At 32.4% G+C, this 20,829-nt stretch overlaps 1 protein-coding gene across 2 annotated transcripts in view; it reads right to left on the bottom strand.

Annotated features, from left to right (window-relative positions):
- The window catches only part of LOC129756274 (mucin-2), a 148,014-nt gene that overhangs the window by 55,687 nt on the left and 71,498 nt on the right, over positions 1–20,829 (bottom strand). For both annotated transcript variants that reach the window (XM_055753095.1, XM_055753096.1), the window contains exon 3: positions 12,861–13,006. In XM_055753095.1, coding sequence (XP_055609070.1) covers positions 12,861–12,923 — 63 coding nt within the window. In that variant the 5' untranslated portion in view covers positions 12,924–13,006. The remainder of the gene's footprint in view (positions 1–12,860; positions 13,007–20,829) is intronic.

Genomic DNA, 20,829 nt, shown 5'->3' with positions numbered 1-20,829 from the left:
AAACATATTTGATTTTTATTTTGTAAAGAGTTAACCCATAGTGCCCTGATCGAAAAAAAGAAATTCCATTTAAAACTGTCACAACAGGTTTTTGTTCATGATCATTTACTAAACATCTATTTTGCCTGCATAACTGTATTCATTCTTCATTTCAATACTTAGAGCTCCAAATAACGTTTGATAACGAAACTCGCCGTTACCTGTATGATTTCAAGCTGTTTTGCAACATTCCGAGAAAAAAAACGATATTTTCCGAATTTTGTACAAAATAAAATTCCATCGACGGTCCTCGGGTGATGTTATTTTTTTCCAAATTTCAAAAAAATCGACAAGTGAAAAATACAGCTAACAGCTTTTGAGTTTTAAATCACTTTTGAAAATAATTTAAAATTATTTATGAAATTTAATTTTTGACTGTTTTAACAAAACTTTAAAACATAAAAAAAACAAAATGAATGTTTAAAATCAATTCTCAACTTTTCCCAAGATCGCAAGATATTTTGATTTCAGCATAAAAGTTATAGAAGTCTTCTACTTGCTCACTTAACTCAATTTAAACCAAATTGAGTTTCAGATATTTTTAAAGCAATAATCTAATTCAGGCTTCAACAAATTTGTTAAATGAAACCAAACCTTTTTATAAGTTTCTTCAGTAGTGTTGGAAAGGCTTGTAATGATATCTCTCCGATTGCTTCCTATAGAAATTAACTTTTTTAGATCATTCATTAACATCAACAACATAAGCATCATCTTTCCTCAATAAAATGAATTATTGATTTCACTCAAAACTGATTCATTTTTAAACTAATATACTCCATATTATCAAAACAAGGAATATATCATTTTTGGTGGTCTAAATTTTATCTGATTGGGATATTATCTTGATATAATGCTATCAAGGGTTGATAAAATTTAGTTATGCTTGCACGAACTTTTTGTTATAGCTTGCGATGCTTTAAAATCCTACGAGTACTAAATTATATCTCATTTTGATCGGAAAAAAATGAATTTCAAAATATCTCAGCTTGATATAATTTTGTTTTTCTCTTCTGATCAGTCATGAAATTCGAAGCGTGCACGCTGCCACAGAACCATACCTTGTGCATTGGAATGTGACCTTTAAACTTCCAATAATAGTTTTCGAAGCATTTTCTTGCCCGGCAGGAAAAAAAACTGATGATATCAAAAGAAACATAATCATTTTTATCGAAGCGGCCAAAACGAAGATTTTGATATCAATGCTATATCTGAATAAGTGAATAATATCTCATTGAGATGGGTTTGTGCAACAATTTTGATATGCTCTTCTTTATTTGAAATTTCAATCGGATTTCGTTTTCAAGGGTTTTGGAAATATTCAAATTAAATATTTAAATTTGGCTGCTTAACATTTTTTCCTAGCAAATGTCTAATTCAGAATAAGGAACATCATTTTAAATAATTTATTGATGACTTACCAGAAAGAGCAACGATTCGATACTTTAATTTTTATTTATATTGAATCGAATATATTAAGTAGTAAGGAAAAAGTTTTAGAAATAAATTTGCTTATTTACTGTGCAGTCTCGTGCCGTGCGCGTACTCGAGTGGACGTGTTTTCTTTTGCTTACGGAAGTCTGATCGGGTTTTCTAGCGAATATTGCGAGATGACAATTTTTTTTTGATTGAGTTTTTAGGAAGTGAAAGGATTGGGAGATTTTCGATCGATTGTTCCTTTGGTTCTCCAATTCTAAGATTGGAAGTATAAGTAATTGTTCGGGCGCGTCGGACTCCACCCACGATGATTTAATGCTGAATAATTGGTGCTGAGGCTTCGGTTTTTCAGTTTTGTGTACCTCAATGGTGCCATTAGGTTTGCTGTTGGATGAAATTGTGTATTGTCTCAAAAGTTTTTGGTGTTCGATTGTGGTGAATATTAGTTGTGAAACCATTTGAGGCAGTAGAACATACGATTTTTTTTTTCATTTGAGGACGGACGCGTGGGCCGATTTTGTGTGGGTTCGTGTGAAAAAATCATGGCCAACTTTGATGGAATAGTGCGTATGTGAAATCAAAAAATGAACGGGATATGAAAGAACATCTAATGGTGTTTAAGGAGGAGTGAATGAAAAGCGATAGAACAAAAATCGTGCTGTTTTATTTTAAAAGAACTAGGATGAAGGGATCGAGGAAAGGAAATTTGAATCGGGGGGAAACAGGTGATGTCAAGAGTTGCTCGGGAATTCCATCATCAATGATAGGTGGTAGTACGAAGAAAAAAAAATAAATTCGAAAAAACATCGGTATGCTGCCCGTGTGCGTCTTCGGATGGGGGAGAAAGAAAGAGGATGGTACAATCAGCACTCGCGAAGCTAAGTATAAACTTTAATCACAATGACACATTTTGCCCAAAATTTATTGCAGCAAAACAATTGAAACTATTTTAAGGTACATGATTTTGCTTTTTTTTCTCGACACAATCTGACATAATTCATTCTAATATCTTGGTCCATGACAGCCGTTCTCTTAAGTTCTAATGACTACGCAGAAACGAGTGATTTCTTTAGACATGTGCAACGGAACCAGCGATGTCATGCTTTCTGTTTTTTTATTTTTTTTAATATATTTTTTTTGTTTTATGACAGACCTAGCTTACAAGTCCGGCACAAGCGAGGTACAACGATTGCAGAGTTTTTTTTGCTATCTCTTTCTTTCAACTTCGTGAGGGTTTCTGAATTAAAAAATTTCATGAATAAAATAATTCCATACTTAACAGTGTTATCTATTCAGTTTCAGGAACTATTAAAAATCAATGATACATAGAAAACAGTTGTGACCTGCTTATTAATAACTTTGAATTTCTGTTTCCAATATCAATGTATCATAAGTTCAAGGTTTAGGTTGAGAAATCGAAATATTCATCTATTTAACTAGCAGTCTTTTTACAGCTTGTTAACCATCAACATTAATATAGAGTAATAATTATTGAAACCTTTTGTGCAGTCATTATATCCTATATATATTTCTTCAGTGAATCATTACTTTTATTACATTGTCAAGCGCATCATTCGTTCTTAACTTCAAATATAAGGCTTATTTTGAAGATATTTTATTATGTTTCAAAGAAATATTATTTTTACAGGAATTAATTTAAATGATACCATTCTATGAAACTATTTCATTAGGTTTCCAGCATTGAAACTGTTGCTTGATATGTGGCCGTTCCAGATTAGTGTTCTTTCCACCTAATTTTCTCGAATTATTAGATACATTCTTTTCAGCTTAACCCTTCAGTGAGTAATCATCAATAGTAATTTATAAAATGAGTGGATTGTCTAATAACAGTATCACACATAGATGTTTAATCGTATGAATTATAATTTTCAAGTTTTGAAAGTATTTAAGAAACCATCTTCTATCTGAAAAACTCTTACATACTTAATTAACGTTGATCGATCCAGCGGTTTTCGAGTCTGTAGGGACCAGACAGACAGACGTTCATTTATATAAATATATATAGATGAGGCCCTCCGAGCCATGTGGGTATAAGTGCATTTTGTAACAAACATTAAAGTATTCAAATGAAATTCAGAAATTTTTAAAAATCATCAAATACAGTTTTGAGTATGGAAAATCGTCTGGCATTACTAACTGAAAATCGATTATTTTGTTACTTATACCCCATCGGTTCTGAGGGCCTCATATGCATATGTTATCCTTTTTCTTATTATTATATTGCATATTATTGTTTTTCATACTATTACATTCATCATTATACATATAAACAATCATATAACGTAGGTTAGCGCATCAGGGTTTGTTTCTCCAGTTTATTGATTATTTATGATTTTCAGCTATAGGAGAATGGATCAGCATGTTAACATCAATATTTTGTACATTCTTCTCTTTTTCTTACATTTGGTCAGGATTTCACCAGATCGAACTGGCTTTACTGGCTATATTTGCATTTCAGTTTTAGTAATATAATTTTCTCCAGGGTTTTAAAAGGATTCCTGCGGTTTGATGTCATGATTCCAAACTACTACATTGTCATACAATATGTTGTCATTTTTCAGGTGATTTAAACTCTATTGTTAATTTAAACAAAATTGTAAAATCTTTTCACACATAGATATTATATTTTTTTTCATACCTACTACATCATATTGTATTTTTGTGTCAATTGCTTTATTCGTTTATATAAAATTATGTTTTATATTACTTTGTTTCATTATATTTTATTACAATATGCTGTATTATATTATATTACTTCGTTTGACTATATCTTATTCATTTTATCGTTGATATATTTTAACAACAAGGGCAGGGGCATCTGGGTATCCTCGTTTTACAAAAAGAGCGGGTTACCGTGTATGCTAGTACCGCATTGAATACTAGACGTTCCTCAATTTATGTCAAGGGAATTTGGCATGGTTGAGAAAAATAAAGTATTTGATTACTTTTTGTAAAATAAGGACGCACTCTTTTTTCGGAAGCCTTGGCGGCGGGATTATAATTTGCATGCTATCGTGGTTAGTAATTTTGGGATGGTGAAGTGAGATAGTTTCAGAGTGAGGAAAATTATAACCGTGATACGATGAAAGCTTTTTTTGTAGAACATTAAATTTCATGAAACATAATTCAATACATCAAAAGTCTATCACTTGAACTGAACATTTTGTGACAGTTTGTTTTCATGGTGGCCCTATAAAAATATGATTTATTTGTATAAATGTTTAAGGCTTCCACGCCTTCCAAAGTTTAACAAGCGTCTTTTTTTTTATCAAAGTTACAATGTTTGCTATTGTCCAAAAAATCAATTTAAGCCCGATATCTACCATATATTTCACTTTAAGACGTTATAACCCTCAACACGAAACAAACGAAACCAAAGCTATTGTTTGATACATTTTACAAGTATCCTCGTGAATTTCGAGCTTTTAAAGTATGTTAAGAAAGTAACTTGAAAATTAAATCAACAGGAAAAAATCCAATATAGATATGAATGGATTAAGATTAAACAATTTTCGTATTTTTATTTTATCATAATAATCAATGTTTGTAGCTTATATAAACATAATTGCTAAAATAGAAGAAAAGGTCTTTTCTGCAGGTGTTCTGATGGAAATTCTATCATTAACCAATTTAAGCGAACCCTGAGCAAACCTTCAAATAAAGTCGTCCAATACGCGACAAATAGTTAACTTTTTTTTAAGGCTGACTTCTGGTACACTTAATTTGAATACCGGCAAGAATGGATGATTTAAACTCGACCAGTAACGATGCGACGCCCTGCCGTACTTAATGATGAGTCCCAAGATGCCGCCATGCGTTCGAACAAAAAATAAAAACAAATCTCGAAACTGCATCTCTCGCAATCGTCCTCACAGGGGCAAAATAATGGGCAAATAATTGCCTGTAAGCTGGGCCACCTGTCTTTCGAGAGGGTTTAAGAGATCTATCCGAAGACGGCGCGACGTCAACAACTGTCTACGACCTACGACGCTAAAGATGCCTCTAAGACGACGACGACGACAACGGGTGGCCTGAAGATCATACCAATAAAAATCACTACATCAAAAAAGCATGTAACTTTTAGCCCACCGATCTTCATCATCATCATTATCAACTTTAGAGGCTGACAGTTTTTTTTTTTTCAGTGGAAGAAGAGAAAAAACAAACGACGTTCAACTAGCCGGCCACGATGAATTAAGGGAAAGGTCAACCACTTCTTGGCGGCGGATTTCTCAAGTGTCGGATGGAAATTTTCGGATCTTTTCCTCACCGAACTTTACAATGCTACTTGGCTCCAAGTCCAGCCGTTTCGCGGAAGATTCAAAGCTGCGCTGAGGTGTGATATTCTTAACGATGGTCGCTTTTCGCGAGGGTTTCGTCAAGACAAAATCAAGTTTTGGCTGAAGCGTATCCTTCTTGATGGCACCTGAGTGGGATGTCGCCATCCGGTTCTAAAGACTGAGCAGAACATAGTTTTTCAGGAATCAAAGCCAACGGTGAGGGAATTCAACCATAAATATAACTCGTTGGACCGGTCCCTTAACTGGGGAGGTTCTATTTTAAGGTTCCCGAAATGAGAGAGGGTTATGCTTCAAAACATCTACTTTTCTCAACCGACTTGAATCTTTAATCAATTCAGCAGAAGACATTTAGCGAAATATTAATGGCTTTCAAAAATTTTCAGCTATACCGGAGCTGTTTCGAAGATTTGCGAAGACTGATTATAAAAATTTGGAACCATCTCCAAACCGGTCTTCGGCACGTTTTCACGATCAACTTTATTATTTGAACAGGTTAATGTTTTAAGGATTACAAATTGAGTTTTAAGGAGTGATCATGACTATTTTAAACTCTGAAATATTAGCATAGACTAAAAATAATCGATGATGCCTAAACAAGGTATCAAAAGTTATAAAAATATGTATCTCGAATGAGCTTATCGAAATAGAAAGCTTATTTACATAGAAATTTATTTGGGGGTTGTTGAACTAGAACGCGACGTGTGGCAGCGACTAGAATAAATTTATTAGTGCCACCGAGATACTGGTCCATTAGAATGAGTCGATTTGGGTTCATTTTTCAATTTCTCAAACCTGGGGTCTCAAAAGCTACGTTTTGGCTCAAAACTCATCCATGTTTTTTCGCAGAGTTTTAAAGTAACGTTAACATAAGTAAATTTTAACTTTTAGTCTTGTATGGGAAGATTGGATATTTTTTTAAGAAGAATCAACAACATTTTTGTTTCTTTTGTGGAAAAAACAATCAATATAACTGACATCACAGCTTATGGCTAACGAGGTATTGCATGACTACTTTTCAAGCAATAGAGGAGAATGAGAATACTTGTTCCCTGGAGATATTTGATTCCTTCGCTATATCTCGAAATCGGAATGTCTCACAAATATCAAATGTTCAAAAAAAATGTGCCAACAAAACAGCAATGTTGTTATCTCAGCAAATTAAAAAAAAATTCAAGGTATTGAACTTTGTTCGAAAAATTTTACAAAATGTGATTTGAAGATCTTTTTTTATCACTTTAAAATGTTGTCACTTTTAAAAATTGTAATAAAAATATTTACTCCAATATTACAATCGTTAGAATATAATATGAGCTTCATAGTGCCATACTTTCTGAGCAATAGTATACTCTCATTTTTTTAAGAAGAAGTTTGTCATAATGTATGTTATGGGTACAATTGATCCCTAGAGTTCAGAAAGATATATTTTTCTTTTAAATGGATCGTGATCATTGGTTATCATAATATTACTGATATCTGTCCAACTACTAATGTTTATCCAGATATTATCTGTTAAAAGGACAGAAAATACTGTATTTACATAAAAACTAAAAAATTGCGCCTTAAGGTATGCAATGACTTTAGGGTAGTTGACAAACTTTTAGAATTTTCTTTGTCTGATACTAACAAACTGTGAATTGAGAACTAATTTGGAAAAAAATTTTCAAAGTACCATTTATCTTCGGATTTTACTAGATTTTTGCCTAGGGTCAGGGCACCCTGAAAGGATCAAGTCTCCTGTGACTTTAAAAATATCACAATTAATTTAGTGTCACGAAAAAGCTTCTAGTTCATCTAAGAGTTCATGTATCGTTCTAATTTTTGGAGCATATAAAATATAAACTTGAAGTTACACGCTGTCAGAAAATGCAAAAGACGCCGAGTTGCTAAATTTTCAAAAAACTATATGATGAAAATCAGAAAAAGGTATCAAGTATCCCCACTTTCGTCTACTTAAAAATAATTTTTATAAAAATACAATGAGAGAATCTTGATCCTATCTAGAATTCATTTATCGAAACTTCAGACAACTAAATTCACCCAATTAAAAATGAAAAAAATATAAGTATTAAAACAATTAAAATATTGATCAAAACTGGACTGTCTTCAAAAAAGTACCAAATTATATGAAAATATAATGGAATCCAATTTGTGCAAATTTGTATAGAATATTCCAATTACGTAGATCAAAAATGGCGAATGTCTATGAAACAACTAATTGACAAGGAAGCCAGCATCCTGAATTCGAATCTGGTATTTATATTTTGTCCACCATCTCTCGCAACTTTAAGTGATCTAACTTTACAAAGATACAAAATAAATCAGTTTTTAAATAGCAGCACAAACTCTTAATTTAAAAAACAAAAATCTATTCCAAAATCAGACACAAGTTGAAAATTAATTTAGTGTAGCGATTTAAGACGTATTTGAAATAAAATCTGAAAATAGCTTAAAATAAACATTTTGAAAAAAACAGTAAAAGAAACAAAAAAAATTGTCCGGGTTTGAACTTTTATCACTACGAGTTAAAAGAAATAAAAATACAATATTTGTGGCTTATTGAGAAATGAAGGAGAGGATCAAAAAGTCAGAAATGAATTGGTTTGTGAAAAACTTCAAAACAAAAATCAGTGAAAATCTATACCTTTGAATGAAAAAAATGAGTCTTGAATGAAATTGAGACTTATGGAAAATAAAATTAATTTAACATAATTCGAACTATTGAAACAATTAAATAAAATAAAATAGTTTCAGAAATTTACAGATAGTGAACTAATAATAAAGCTATTTCTACCGACAATTGAAAAAAAAAATTTATCAAAAAGTTGAAGCAAAATAAAAAAAATTAAAATAAATTTAACCGTTTTGAAAGAGTTAACAAGAAAAACAAAAATGCTGTCCTTGAAATTATCGAATATATATCAGTTCTAGAATTTTTGTAACAAAACAAAAACCAAAAAATTCAAGTTTAAAGATTGAAAAGAAATGCGAAGTTTTGAAAAGAATAGAAAACAACTGAAAAAAGATTGAAAGAAAAATATTTTGGAGACATTTAAAAAATAAATATAATTGGAAAAAAATCAAAAAAGTTCAAAACAATTAAATCTAGTAAAAATTATTTGAAAGGAATTGAAAACCATGGAAAATTATTTATAAATTTTTAAACTGCGACCCAGAGATGGGTCTTGACTCAAACATTCAGTCAGCGAAACTTTTTTTGTAGAGAAATGAATCCAACTGTGTCATTCCGATAGACATCGACACTCAACCAGTATAATATTCATACGCCAGGTTGGTCTCCTGTAGTAGAATGTTAATACATGGGCCCCGGAGAGGCGCAAGATGTGGGTTCAAGTCCTACCGGGAGACAAGGCGAATTTTTTTCGCATGTTTTTCAATATCGATTTTCTCTTATCTAGTCCCTGGAATTTCATCTAACACAGTTGGATTCATTTCTCTACATTATTTATAAAAATACTGAAAATTATTGAAAACAACTGCAATAATTAAAAACAATAAATAAACTTGAAAAGAATTAGATCATATTAAAAAAAATATCAATAATAATCAAAATATGTAAAAAAAAAAGTGGAAAGTAATTTAAATAAAACTGTAAAGAAAAATTAAATAAAAAACTGAAGTGATTGAACAGAATTTTTTGACATTCCAAAATATCAGAACTTGATGGTAGTTTAAAAAGAAGAAAATTATTTGGAAAATAAATTAATCTACATTGAAAATAATTGGGTATAATTGATAACAATTGATAAAAGTTGAAAAGAGTTGAAAAAAATTAAAAAGAATTAAAGAGATTTAAAGAAACTGAAAAGAATTGACAAAAAATTGAAATTTTTTTAAAAGAGTAAGAAAGAATTAAAAAGCATTGAAAAAAATTGGAAATAATTTAAAAAAAAAATGAAGAGAACTGAAAATAATTGAAAAGAATTGAGAAGAATTGAAAGGAATTGAAAAGAATTGAAGAGAATTGAAAAGAATTGAAAAGAGTTGACAAGAACTGAAAAGAATGGAAAAGAATTGAAAAGAATTGAGAAGAATTGAAAAGAATTGAAAAAATTGAAAAGAATTGAAAAAAATTGAAAAGAATTGAAAAGAATTGAAAAGAATTGAAGATAATTGAAAAGAATTGAAAAGAATTGAAACGAATTGAAAAGAATTGAAAAGAATTGAAAAGAATTGAAAAGAATTGAAAAGAATTGAAAAGAATTTAAAGAATTTAAAAGAATTGAAAACAATAGAAAGGAATTGAAAAAAAATTGAAAAGAATTAAAAACAATTCAAAAGGATTCAGAAGAATTCAAAAGAATTGAAAAGAATTGAAATGATTTGAGAAGAATGTAAAAAACAGGAAAAGAATTGAAAAGAAGTGGAAGAAATTGAAAACAATTTAAACGAATTAAAAGAATTGAAAAGAATTGAAACGAATTGAATAGAATTGAAAAGAATTGAAAAGAATTGAAAAGAATTGAAAAAGAATTGAAAACAATTGAAAAGAATTGAAAAGAATTGAGAAGAATTGAAAAATTTAAAAGTTTTGAAAAGAATAAAAAATAATTGAAGAAAATTGAAAAGAGTTGAAAAGAATTGAAAAAAATTGAAAAGAATAGAAAAAAAACTGAAAAGTATTGAAAATAATTGAAATAATTGATGAGAATTTAAAAAAAAAAATATGCAAAGAATTGAAGAAAATCGAAAAGCTAAGAAAAGAATTGAAAAGAATTGAAGAGAATTGAAAAGGATTTAAAAAAAATAATTGAAAAGAATTGAAAAGCATTGAAAAGAATTGAAAAGAATTGAAATGAATTGAAAAGAATTGAAAAGTATTGAAAAGAATTGAAATCAATTGAAAAGAATTGAAAAGAATTGAAAAGAATTGAGAAGAATTGAAAAAAATTGCAAAGAATTGAAATAAATTGAAAAGAATTGAAAAGAATTGCAAAGAATTGAAAAGAATTGAAAAAAATTGGAAAGAATTGAAAAGAATTGAAAAGAATTGAAAAGAATTGAAAAGAATTGAAAAGAATTGAAAAGAATTGAAAAGAATTGAAAAGAATTGAAAAGAATTGAAAAGAATTGAAAAGAATTGAAAAGAATTGAAAAGAATTGAAAAGAATTGAAAAGAATTGAAAAGAATTGAAAAGAATTGAAAAGAATTGAAAAGAATTGAAAAGAATTGAAAAGAATTGAAAAGAATTGAAAAGAATTGAAAAGAATTGAAAAGAATTGAAAAGAATGGAAATGAATTCAGAAGAGTTGAAAGGAATTGAAAAAAATTAAAAGAGTTGAAAAGAATTTCAATTCTTATCCATAAGAATTGAATTGGATTGAAAAGAATTGAAGGGAATTAAAAAGGAATGAAAAGAATTGAAAAGAATTGAAATGAATTGAAAAGGAATGAAAAGAATTGAAAAGAATTGAAATGACTTGAAAAGAATTGAAAAAAATTTAAAAGAATTGAAAAGCATTGAAAAGAATTGAAAAGAATTGAAAAGAATTTGAAGAATTGAAATGGATTGAAAAGAATACAAAAGAATTTAAATTCTTATCCATAACAATTGAATTGGATTGAAAAGAATTGAAGTGAATTAAAAAGGAATGAAAAGAATTGAAAATAATTGAAACGAATTGAAAAGTATTCAAAAGACTTGAAAAGAATTGAGAAGAAATGAAACGAATAGGAAAGAATTGAAAAAAAAATTGAAAAGAATTAAAAGAATTGAAAAGAATGGAAATGAATTCAGAAGAGTTGAAAGGGATTGAAAAAAATTAAAAGAATTAAAAAAATTTTCTTAAAGAATTGAAAAAAATTGAAAAGAATTGAAAACAATATGACAAAAAAATTGAAAAGAATTGAGAAGAGAGAATGGGAGAAGTTCAAAAGAATACAAAAAATGAATAATACCAAACAATTTAAAAATCAATTTAACAAAAATAAGATGCAATAGAATTTTAAACACATTCAACTTTAGTTTTTGGCAACACGCTTGAAAACTTTGATTTGCCGTAATTGAACAGTTTTATTATTTAAGTTTTCTTTTAAAAAAAACTAACCATTGTTAAATCGAAAAAATATCAAACGCTACTTCTGTAACCACCTCCCTTCCCCTCTTCAATATTTCCGAAAACCCCAAAGTGGGAAATAAATAAAATTAAAAGATTTTTGTATGCAATTTTGTTACATTCATGTTTATGTACAATTTTTTCGATTTATTGGTTTATTGCATTATTTAATATTATTTATCACCCTCGTAATGTTTCAACTCTAAGTAACGAAAGAAGAATTTGAAATTTTTTTTGGCATAACTATTATTAAAGTCATTTTTCATGAATTATTAATTATTATTCATAATTTTTAATCATTTTTTGTTATTATCTATCATGTTTTAGACACATTCAGAACTGTTATTGTTTTGTTTATAGTAAATACTGTACATTTGTATACATATGTTGTTGAAGATTTTATGGATTCAGTTTTAAAATAGGATTTTGGAGATAATTTTACTCTTTAATTAATACATATTAATCGTGCTAATCACTCCGCTTTCTGTCGTTTAGCTCTTTGATCTGTCTTATTTTTCTCATTCTTCAATGCAAATTATTCATAACACCGGCATCGACGGCATCAATTCTTATTAAAGGCGACATCGAAACACGGTGATTCAACGAATGGATAACGATTATCATCCAAACAGCAACAGCAGAGTCAAGATTAAGTAAAACTCGGAATCGGACTAAGCGTCTGAACTTTTCCGATCCGGACGGATGTCACGAAGCGTCGATTTCCAGTAGGTATCCATCCATTCACAGATTTGGTCCCGATTTTGCCCGGCTGACCTATCGATGGCGCGTTGCTTTTGAACTTTAATGCAAACGTCCCAAACCGATCACAGATCAGGAAGAACGTTTAGCATAAATTGTGCGCCTCATTTTCCGAGACACTCCTTGCCATCATTTGGATCGACCTGTTTGGCGCCCAATTAACCTTTTCCGGAAGATGTTTCCGGATATTGACCCACCCACTCCTTTTTGGCCTCCCTCCAATTCACTTACCTGGCTGAGTAAAAATAGCAGCAAGCCAACCGAGCCCAGGCTCGTTCGTATCCTGTTCCTCATTTTTGATGAGGCAGGAGACAAAGGTTTCCGATTTTGGTCCACCAGCCTTGGTTGGAAATTTTTCCGGGAACCGACGACGAAATCTGGAAAGAATCGAAATCGGAAAGCAAAAGGTTAATTGATGGTGAAATTTGTTACAGTTACAGTTACAGATCCAGAAACAAAGAGTCGAGAGGGGTCCCTCGGTAAGTGAATTTTAATGAACAATTTTTTCTGCAAGTCATTAGCTATCGATGCTAGGAAGAGGAATGTCAGTTGGTGAGTCAGCTGTCGATAATTCCATGTTGCATTGGATATTGAACATTTGCACAGATAAGTTGAATTACTAGAAGGATAATTGAAATACCGACGGTGTACTTTTGAGACCTTTATATGCCCTGTCCTTTCACGGGAGCAGAAATGATACGAGGATATTTCCGAGAAACTAGGGTAAAACGTCAAATTAAAGGGCTTGTTGTTAAAGGGATGTTCAAGTGTATTTTTTCGGATCGGTGCGTGACGAAAACTATGTCTTGTAGCAGTCGTACAGCTCAAGCTGAAATTGTATTTTAACATCGTTTTAAGTTTTTCAATAACGATCCGCCAACTGTAACGTTGATAAAGTCGCGAATGCCATAAAGATGGTAAAACGACTTTAATCGAAACAAAAAAAATATGACACAAGATTACCAAGGCAAAATTTTAATCCTTCATTGGATGGAGGATGACAAATAGATTCAAAATCAGTTTTTATAATATGGGTTTTCGATTTATCGGTTATCAATGAATAATTTCTCTCAAAATCAACAAATTCTAAAATCTTGTATTGTCGAACAGTATAGCCATTGCACTGTAGAATTTATCCTATTTTTTTTTGTAAAATATGAAATTGTTTTATCATCGGATTCGGATTAGATTTGGTTTTTGACACACTTTGAGGCAGGAATTATTTCATATAGTTTCAACATTCATCTCTTTCCTACAATTTGTTTCGGGTTTAAAACAAAATTTTCGACAAATTTCGACTTTATTACAATTTATATTAAGCGATAAGTTTAGTATTTTAATTTATCAAACCAGATTTTTTTACAATTCTTTTATTCATTATCAAACCAGTTCAATATCATAAAAACATCGAAAGGGTATTTTATTTTCTCAGCCACATGTGTTTTTCTTCATTGAAAGGATTGATTTTTGGGCGTATTATAAAAAAAAGATATTGAAACATTAATGAGAGATTCGATTTAATGCACGATTTGATTCGAAGCACCTCTCAACTGGAGAACAAATTTTTATTTTTCATTATTCAAAAATCAACTGCGCACCATCAAAAAGGTTGTTTCTTAAGCTTTATTTTCCATCAAAAGGTTAAAAGGTGTCCACGATGAAATTGCTACACACAGAATTGATTCGAAAAATTCGAGTTTTCATCCGATTTCCATCAAATTTTTAGGAATTGAAAACAAACTATCAAACTTTCATTTACCATTTTATTCGTATTTTATTAACAGTCTATACGCAAATGCCCCCACTTTGGCCTTAACCTTGGCCTTAACCCTGGCCATAAGATTCTGCAGAGATTGTGAATCAACCATTTTTCGCATGTAAACCCATATTTTCTTCAGTTCCTCGACTGTCTTCACTACCTTAGGTCGTTTAATAAAATGCTGCTTCATAATCGTCCAGTATTTCTCGATAGGGCGGAGCTACGGATTGTTGGGAGGGTTGAACAATTTCGTCACGAAATTGACCTTACTGTCCGCATACCACTTCAGCACGTCCTTGGAATAATGGCATGAGGCCGAATCCGGCCAGAGGACATTGTGAGCTTTCAGGAGAGGAAGCAGCCGCTTCTGGATGCACACTTTCATGTCCTGGGTCACGAAAGGTGCACTCCGCTTCCCGCACGTGCAGATGGCCAAACCAGGAATTTATTCGCAAATTTGGGCATCTTCTTAGTACGGACATGCTCCGGAACGCTGAACTTATCCTTGGCCTTGAAAAACAGGTTCTCGGGGATCTGTTTGAAGTCGGCCTTCACATATGTTTCGTCGTCCATGATGCAGCATTCAACTTTCGTCCGCATGTTGAGGTACAACTTCCTGGCACGGTTTTTGGCTTACTTGTTCTGCTTCTCGTCGCGATTAGGGGCCTTTTTCACCTTGAACGTTCGAATCCCAGCCTTAGTTTTGGCCTTCTGGACAAAACTGCAGCTACTTAGCCACATCCCGAACGGAGGAGTTCTGGTTTCGGTTGAAGGTTGAAGGTACGCGGTTGTGAATTTTGGGTGTTGTACGAAATACTTTTTCCTTCCCTTCTGGGCTTCCGATCGGTGGTCAATCGTTCCTCAAATCGCCTAATCACTCGCGACACCGTGGAATTCACGATTCCCAATATTTTAGCGATGGAACGATGCGAGAGATCCTTGTCTCGTGATGAATGCGCAAGATTTAATCACGCACGAGCTGTTCTTTCGACTCCATTTCCGCGAGTTTTTATCACAGGACTTAAAAACTTGCAGGATATGAACAATGCACTATGAGCTAAATCCACCCAAATTTTCATTAAATTCTGCAAAACGGTTAAAAAGTAAGAGCAACTTCACAGTGTGGCAATTTCATCGTGGACACTCTTTATCAGTTATGTACCTTCTTTTAGAATTGAGTATGTTATCGTTGAAATTTAAATATTTTAGTATGAAAATAAATTGATTTTAACAATAAGTCTTTATTTGAAACATAACTTAGTCAAAAATCTAGCTACGTATAACAAAAATGTAAAATGGTGTTAATAAAGCCATATTATAAGCAGGATATTAGGTAAAGAATAATCACTGCAAGTTTACGCTCTAGAATCGGTGATATAGGTATCTATTTTAGAGCGTTGTGACATCACGAAAATTCTACGGTGTTTCAATTCATGATTCCTTAAAACTTCACATTTGGTCGAAAAGTGTGGTTCTCTTCAAATTTTTTGAGAGGAATTCAAAGCAATTTTCAGAATAAAAATCGATTCAGAAGGTTGTGAGTTGCACCCGGGTAAAGAATGCGTTGTGACGTCACGAGAATTGATTTACATTTTTCGAAAACGTTCAAGACTTTCTACTTCAACACTATTATTGTATTTCTGCAATACAAGTTTAACAATGCGCTTCAATAAAAATTTCAATAATCAATACTGAGAAACTTAATTTTATTATGGCATAAACACGGTTGTTTTAAAAGGTCTCAAATAAAAACATACAAAATCGCGCTTGTTGGAAACATGATTCGACGAAAACGACTAAGGCTATGATCATTTAGTACCCGGACACTTTATTTTGGTGATATCTACGTTAACAGACCACGGATATGCAAAACTTTAGTAGCGTTGTTTTGGTTATGAAAAGGACTATCTTGCCTATTTTTGATAGATTTTTAAGTTAACGTGTGTTTGAGATATTCACGACGCAAAAAGACTTGGTAAAAATAATTTTGCACAAATTTGCTCCTTTTACGCATTTTGCGCCTCGAAAATTCTTCATTGTTGACTTGAAAGCTCACGAACTGTTGATTTTTTTCTGATTTTTTTTCGGACCAAATGGTTAAGAAGTATAAGAAGCCACTCTAGGATGCTCACGAAGTTCAAACCAAGCATCTTAGTGGAACCCTTGATCTTAAATATGGTAAAAAGTCTATGGTTATTGGGGATAACTGAATGCAGACTCCTTAAATAATCCAAAAAAAATCCATTTTTGGCAGGCAAAAAGTGTTGCCTGACTGGTAGACACCAAGTAAATAACTAATAATGATCAGTTACAAAGATTGTAATCCGTGCATCCGGTTTTTACGCAATATGACAGATGTGTTCTGAAGGACAAAAAAAAATGTTTAAACCGGATTCAAGAGGTCACATTCTTCGAGAAGCCTACTCATGAAAAGGTTCCAACACGATTCCAATTGCTTTTTCCAGGTGAGTTTGTGTAAAATATCATGATTTTGCAAAAGTTTTGAGTGGAAAAATTTTCAAGGTCTCTCGAATCCTAATTTTTAAAGTTTAGTTGAAGATAATTAAATAAAATGCAAGAACTGAAAAGTGCGCATGTTTAAGAGTAAACGAGAACATTAGAATTACCTACAATGAAATGCAAGCAGGATTGCTACCGGACGTCTAAAGGATCCGAACTATTCTACAACTTATCGAAGCTAAGTATCTCTTGATACGTGTTTTAATAATTTTTTGTTTACAGCATGGGGATAGTGTATAAAAATTTATTTCTTTACCTTTTACTTCCCCAGAACTGAATTCCTCAAGATTTATGATTTCGAAAGTTTGATTGAGTATTCCCAAATAGCTATTTGTTTACTGCGTTGTTTAGATCATCGCTATTTTGAGCAAATTATAGAATATCATTGGAAAAGTTTATAGTTCGAACATCTGAGACAGTTATTAGATATTTTGTTTTTAAAGATTTGCTGTAATCAAATTTAGCAGGTTCGCTCCACTTAAACAAATTAAACCAAATTGTACTAATAAGATATGAAAACTGTGTGCTGATGTGGATGTTCTGCCCAGGTATGCAGCACTTGATTCGAGATTTTTGAAAATAAATTACAAGAAGGTAAAATTCGCGTGTTGATAAGATAGGTCGTGTCCGGTAATTGTGTTTTGAGGATGATTATTGCGTTACCCATTAAACATTGGATTAAATTTAAAAAAAAGAATAAAAGCTTATTAATGGAATCATCATCAATCACGATAGGAACTTATCTGAAGCGATTGCTAAAAATACATATTAACAACAGCGTTTCACAATCCAAGGACCTTTAAAAAATAACAAAAAATGCTTTAGGGAAACGAATTTATTTGCATAGAAATATGCTAAATTAAGTTGACATATGAGATTTGTTCGCAAGCAATCTGGAAAAACTCAAAGAGCATGCGTGAGATAATTGAGGAATCAGTTCGCGATTTCTTATTTTCAGTAGAAATTTATTTATAAAAAATTATAATGAAACACTATGAAAAACTTGTACAAAACGAGATTCAAAGATTTATGTGAAATTTTGTAAAATGTTGAAACAAAAGAATTTTAAATGATTTTTTCTGAAAATTTTGTATTTGTTTCTAATCATTGCAGCGATAAGATAATTGACATAACTAAACACTTTCATTTTATGATAAAAAAAAGGTAGAATAGTAAATGACAAATTAGAAATGATTAGGTCTTATAAAAATTGAACTTAGGCAGTGAATCAATGTCTAAGACAATTGTGAAACAAAGAAGAAGATGATGATCTTTTCCATGACATGGTAGAAGCTTTGGTGAATTTATGGTAGAAAACTCAGATCGTTACACTAGTCAAAAGTGTCCCCTGGTCATATCCTTTCACCCAAACCTCCAGCACAAATTTGTTTTGCTAGGATGCAGAGGTGACCTCGGTCCTAAAGCGCAACATTTTTCTTTCATCCTGTTTTCCAAACCTATCTATTGACTACTAGGACGTGGCCGGCGCCGTTATTGATGTGTAAAGAGAGAGCATCAGTTTTGGGCATTGTGAATGTTTTGTCAATCCCAGGCACCATTCATTTGACCTCTGAACAAAACTGATGGCCTCGGTCAATCACGGAGTAGCAACCATTGGCGATGTGTAACTATGTTCTACGGAGCCACGCCTGCGATCGTGGAATTTGAAATGATGATAATGAGATACATATGATAGATCAAAATAAAGCTTTGAAGAAGCTATTGAGAGATTGGTTTAAAAAAATAGAATCATTTCAGATTTCACGATTAAAGGTGGATGTGAGAAGTCAATCAAGCTAAGCTAAGCTAAGCTAATATCATGATTTTGCAAAAGTTTTGCTTCTGTGGTAAAAAAAATAAATCAATACATGATTGAAAAAAGTGTGCAAAGATAAAAAAGAGATTTTATGAAAAAGTTAGAGTATTTCTTGAAATCATTGATAAATATTTTTTTTATATTTTTACATTAAATGTCATATTAACACCTTCATTTCTTCCATAGAAAGTTTTTCGATCAGATGAATAGTTTTTAAAATACACACGTTTGTAACTGTCCGGATACTAAATGATCATAGCCTTATAATCGAAACAAAAAAATAGCTTCGTAAAAATCTATAATGAAAAGAAATCGGTCGATAGAGACTTAAAAACTTAGTGCAAAACTTGGTTTTCATGTTCCTTCCAAACAAAATTTCTCATAATTCCATTCAAATTTCATTCCGTAGTAGCAGGAAGTATTGGGTTGATGATTAATACGGTCAAGACGAAGTACATGCTGGCATGCGGATCCAAGACCGACCGAACCCGCTTGTCCAGTAATAACAAGGTCACGATCGACGGCGACGAGCTGGAGATAGTCGAAGACTTTGTCTATCTCGGCTCACTGGTGACCGCAGACAATGACACCAGCTGTGAGATCCGGAGGCGAATTATCAGCGGAAGTCGTGCCTACTATGGACTCCACAAGCATCTGCGGTCGAGAAGACTTAGCTCGAAGTGTAACCTATTTATGACGCTCATTAGACCGGTTGTTCTCTACGGGCACGAGACATGGATATTGCTCGAGGAGGACCTGCGTACACTCGGAGTATTCGAGCGACGAGTGTTTAGAACCATCTTTGGCGGCGTACAGGAGAACGGAGTGTGGAGGCGAAGGATGAACCACGAGCTCGCGCGGCTCTACGGCGAACCCAGTATCCAGAAAGTGGTGAAAGCTGGCCGGATACGCTGGGCGGGACATGTTGCGCGAATGCCGGACGACTGGCCTGCAAAACAGGTGTTCGCTACGAATCCAGTAGGAACAAGACGAGCGGGGGCGCAACGAGCGAGGTGGTTCGACTAAGTCGAGCGTGATCTGGCGAACGTGGGGTGTCCGAGAAATTGGAGAACGGTTGCCATGGACCGAGTGAATTTCTGGAATTATGTTCGTCAAGTTATGTCGTGAGACGGAATACTATGTAAATAAAATAAAATAAATAATTAAATTTGAAAAAAAAAATGTTTTTGTTTTGATCAAATTATTTGTTATTTCCAATGTAGCACTTCAATTGCCGGACCCTGTAGTTTCTGAATCCATTCAGGACATACAGACATATATAACATTAATTAAAAAAAATAAGAAAAAAAAATGATCATCGAAGAAAAACACACGTGTGCAAATGTTCGTATTGTTCGTATGTAAATAACGAAATTATTTATAAAACATTTAAAGTGAATATAGACCCCTTTTTTCTGTCGTGTGATACAGGAATCGGGATTGATTGTCAGTTTCCTAAACCACTCGTGAATGGATTTACGTCTGAATCTCCTGCATAACAATTATCGCAAAACTATTAAACAGTTAATATGGACAACCCCTTTTTCTGTCTGTCTAATAGGAAGTTTGGAGCCAGGAATCGTTTTCTTCCTGTATAACTCTCGTATATGAAATTCCGCCTCGATGTGATGCCTAACCCTAACAACGCAAATGTTTTAAAAATATTAGAAAATTATTATGGACGACCCCTTTTACCGTTTCTTTGTCAAAATTTCACACCTGAAATCAATTACCTGTGCTGTGAAACGCCCATGTGTAAATTTTCATAACAATCCGATGCATTATTGAGACAATATCGCAAAAGAGGGAACATAATATGCACACGACCCCTTTGTCAACCCCTGACCCAAAATAAGACACCTGAAAGCCAAAGAGCTTCCCTTAAAACTGGTATGTGAAAATATTCATCTAAATTCAATGTATAATAACGTCAATATGGCAAAAACGTATGATGTCCATAATAAATTACCCGCCCCTTAAAACTCCCACGTGCAAATTTCCATCTCAATCAAATGTATTTTATCGTTAATATCGCAAAAATAGTGAACAGTTAATATGAACGATCCATTTGGCCGACCCCTGACTCTCAATTTGATACCTGGAAT

The sequence above is a fragment of the Uranotaenia lowii genome, chromosome 3 (assembly GCF_029784155.1).
Source record: "Uranotaenia lowii strain MFRU-FL chromosome 3, ASM2978415v1, whole genome shotgun sequence".
Taxonomy (NCBI): domain Eukaryota; kingdom Metazoa; phylum Arthropoda; class Insecta; order Diptera; family Culicidae; genus Uranotaenia; species Uranotaenia lowii.
The sequence above is the reverse complement of the archived record's forward strand: the minus strand, read 5'-3'. Positions and strand labels throughout refer to the sequence as shown.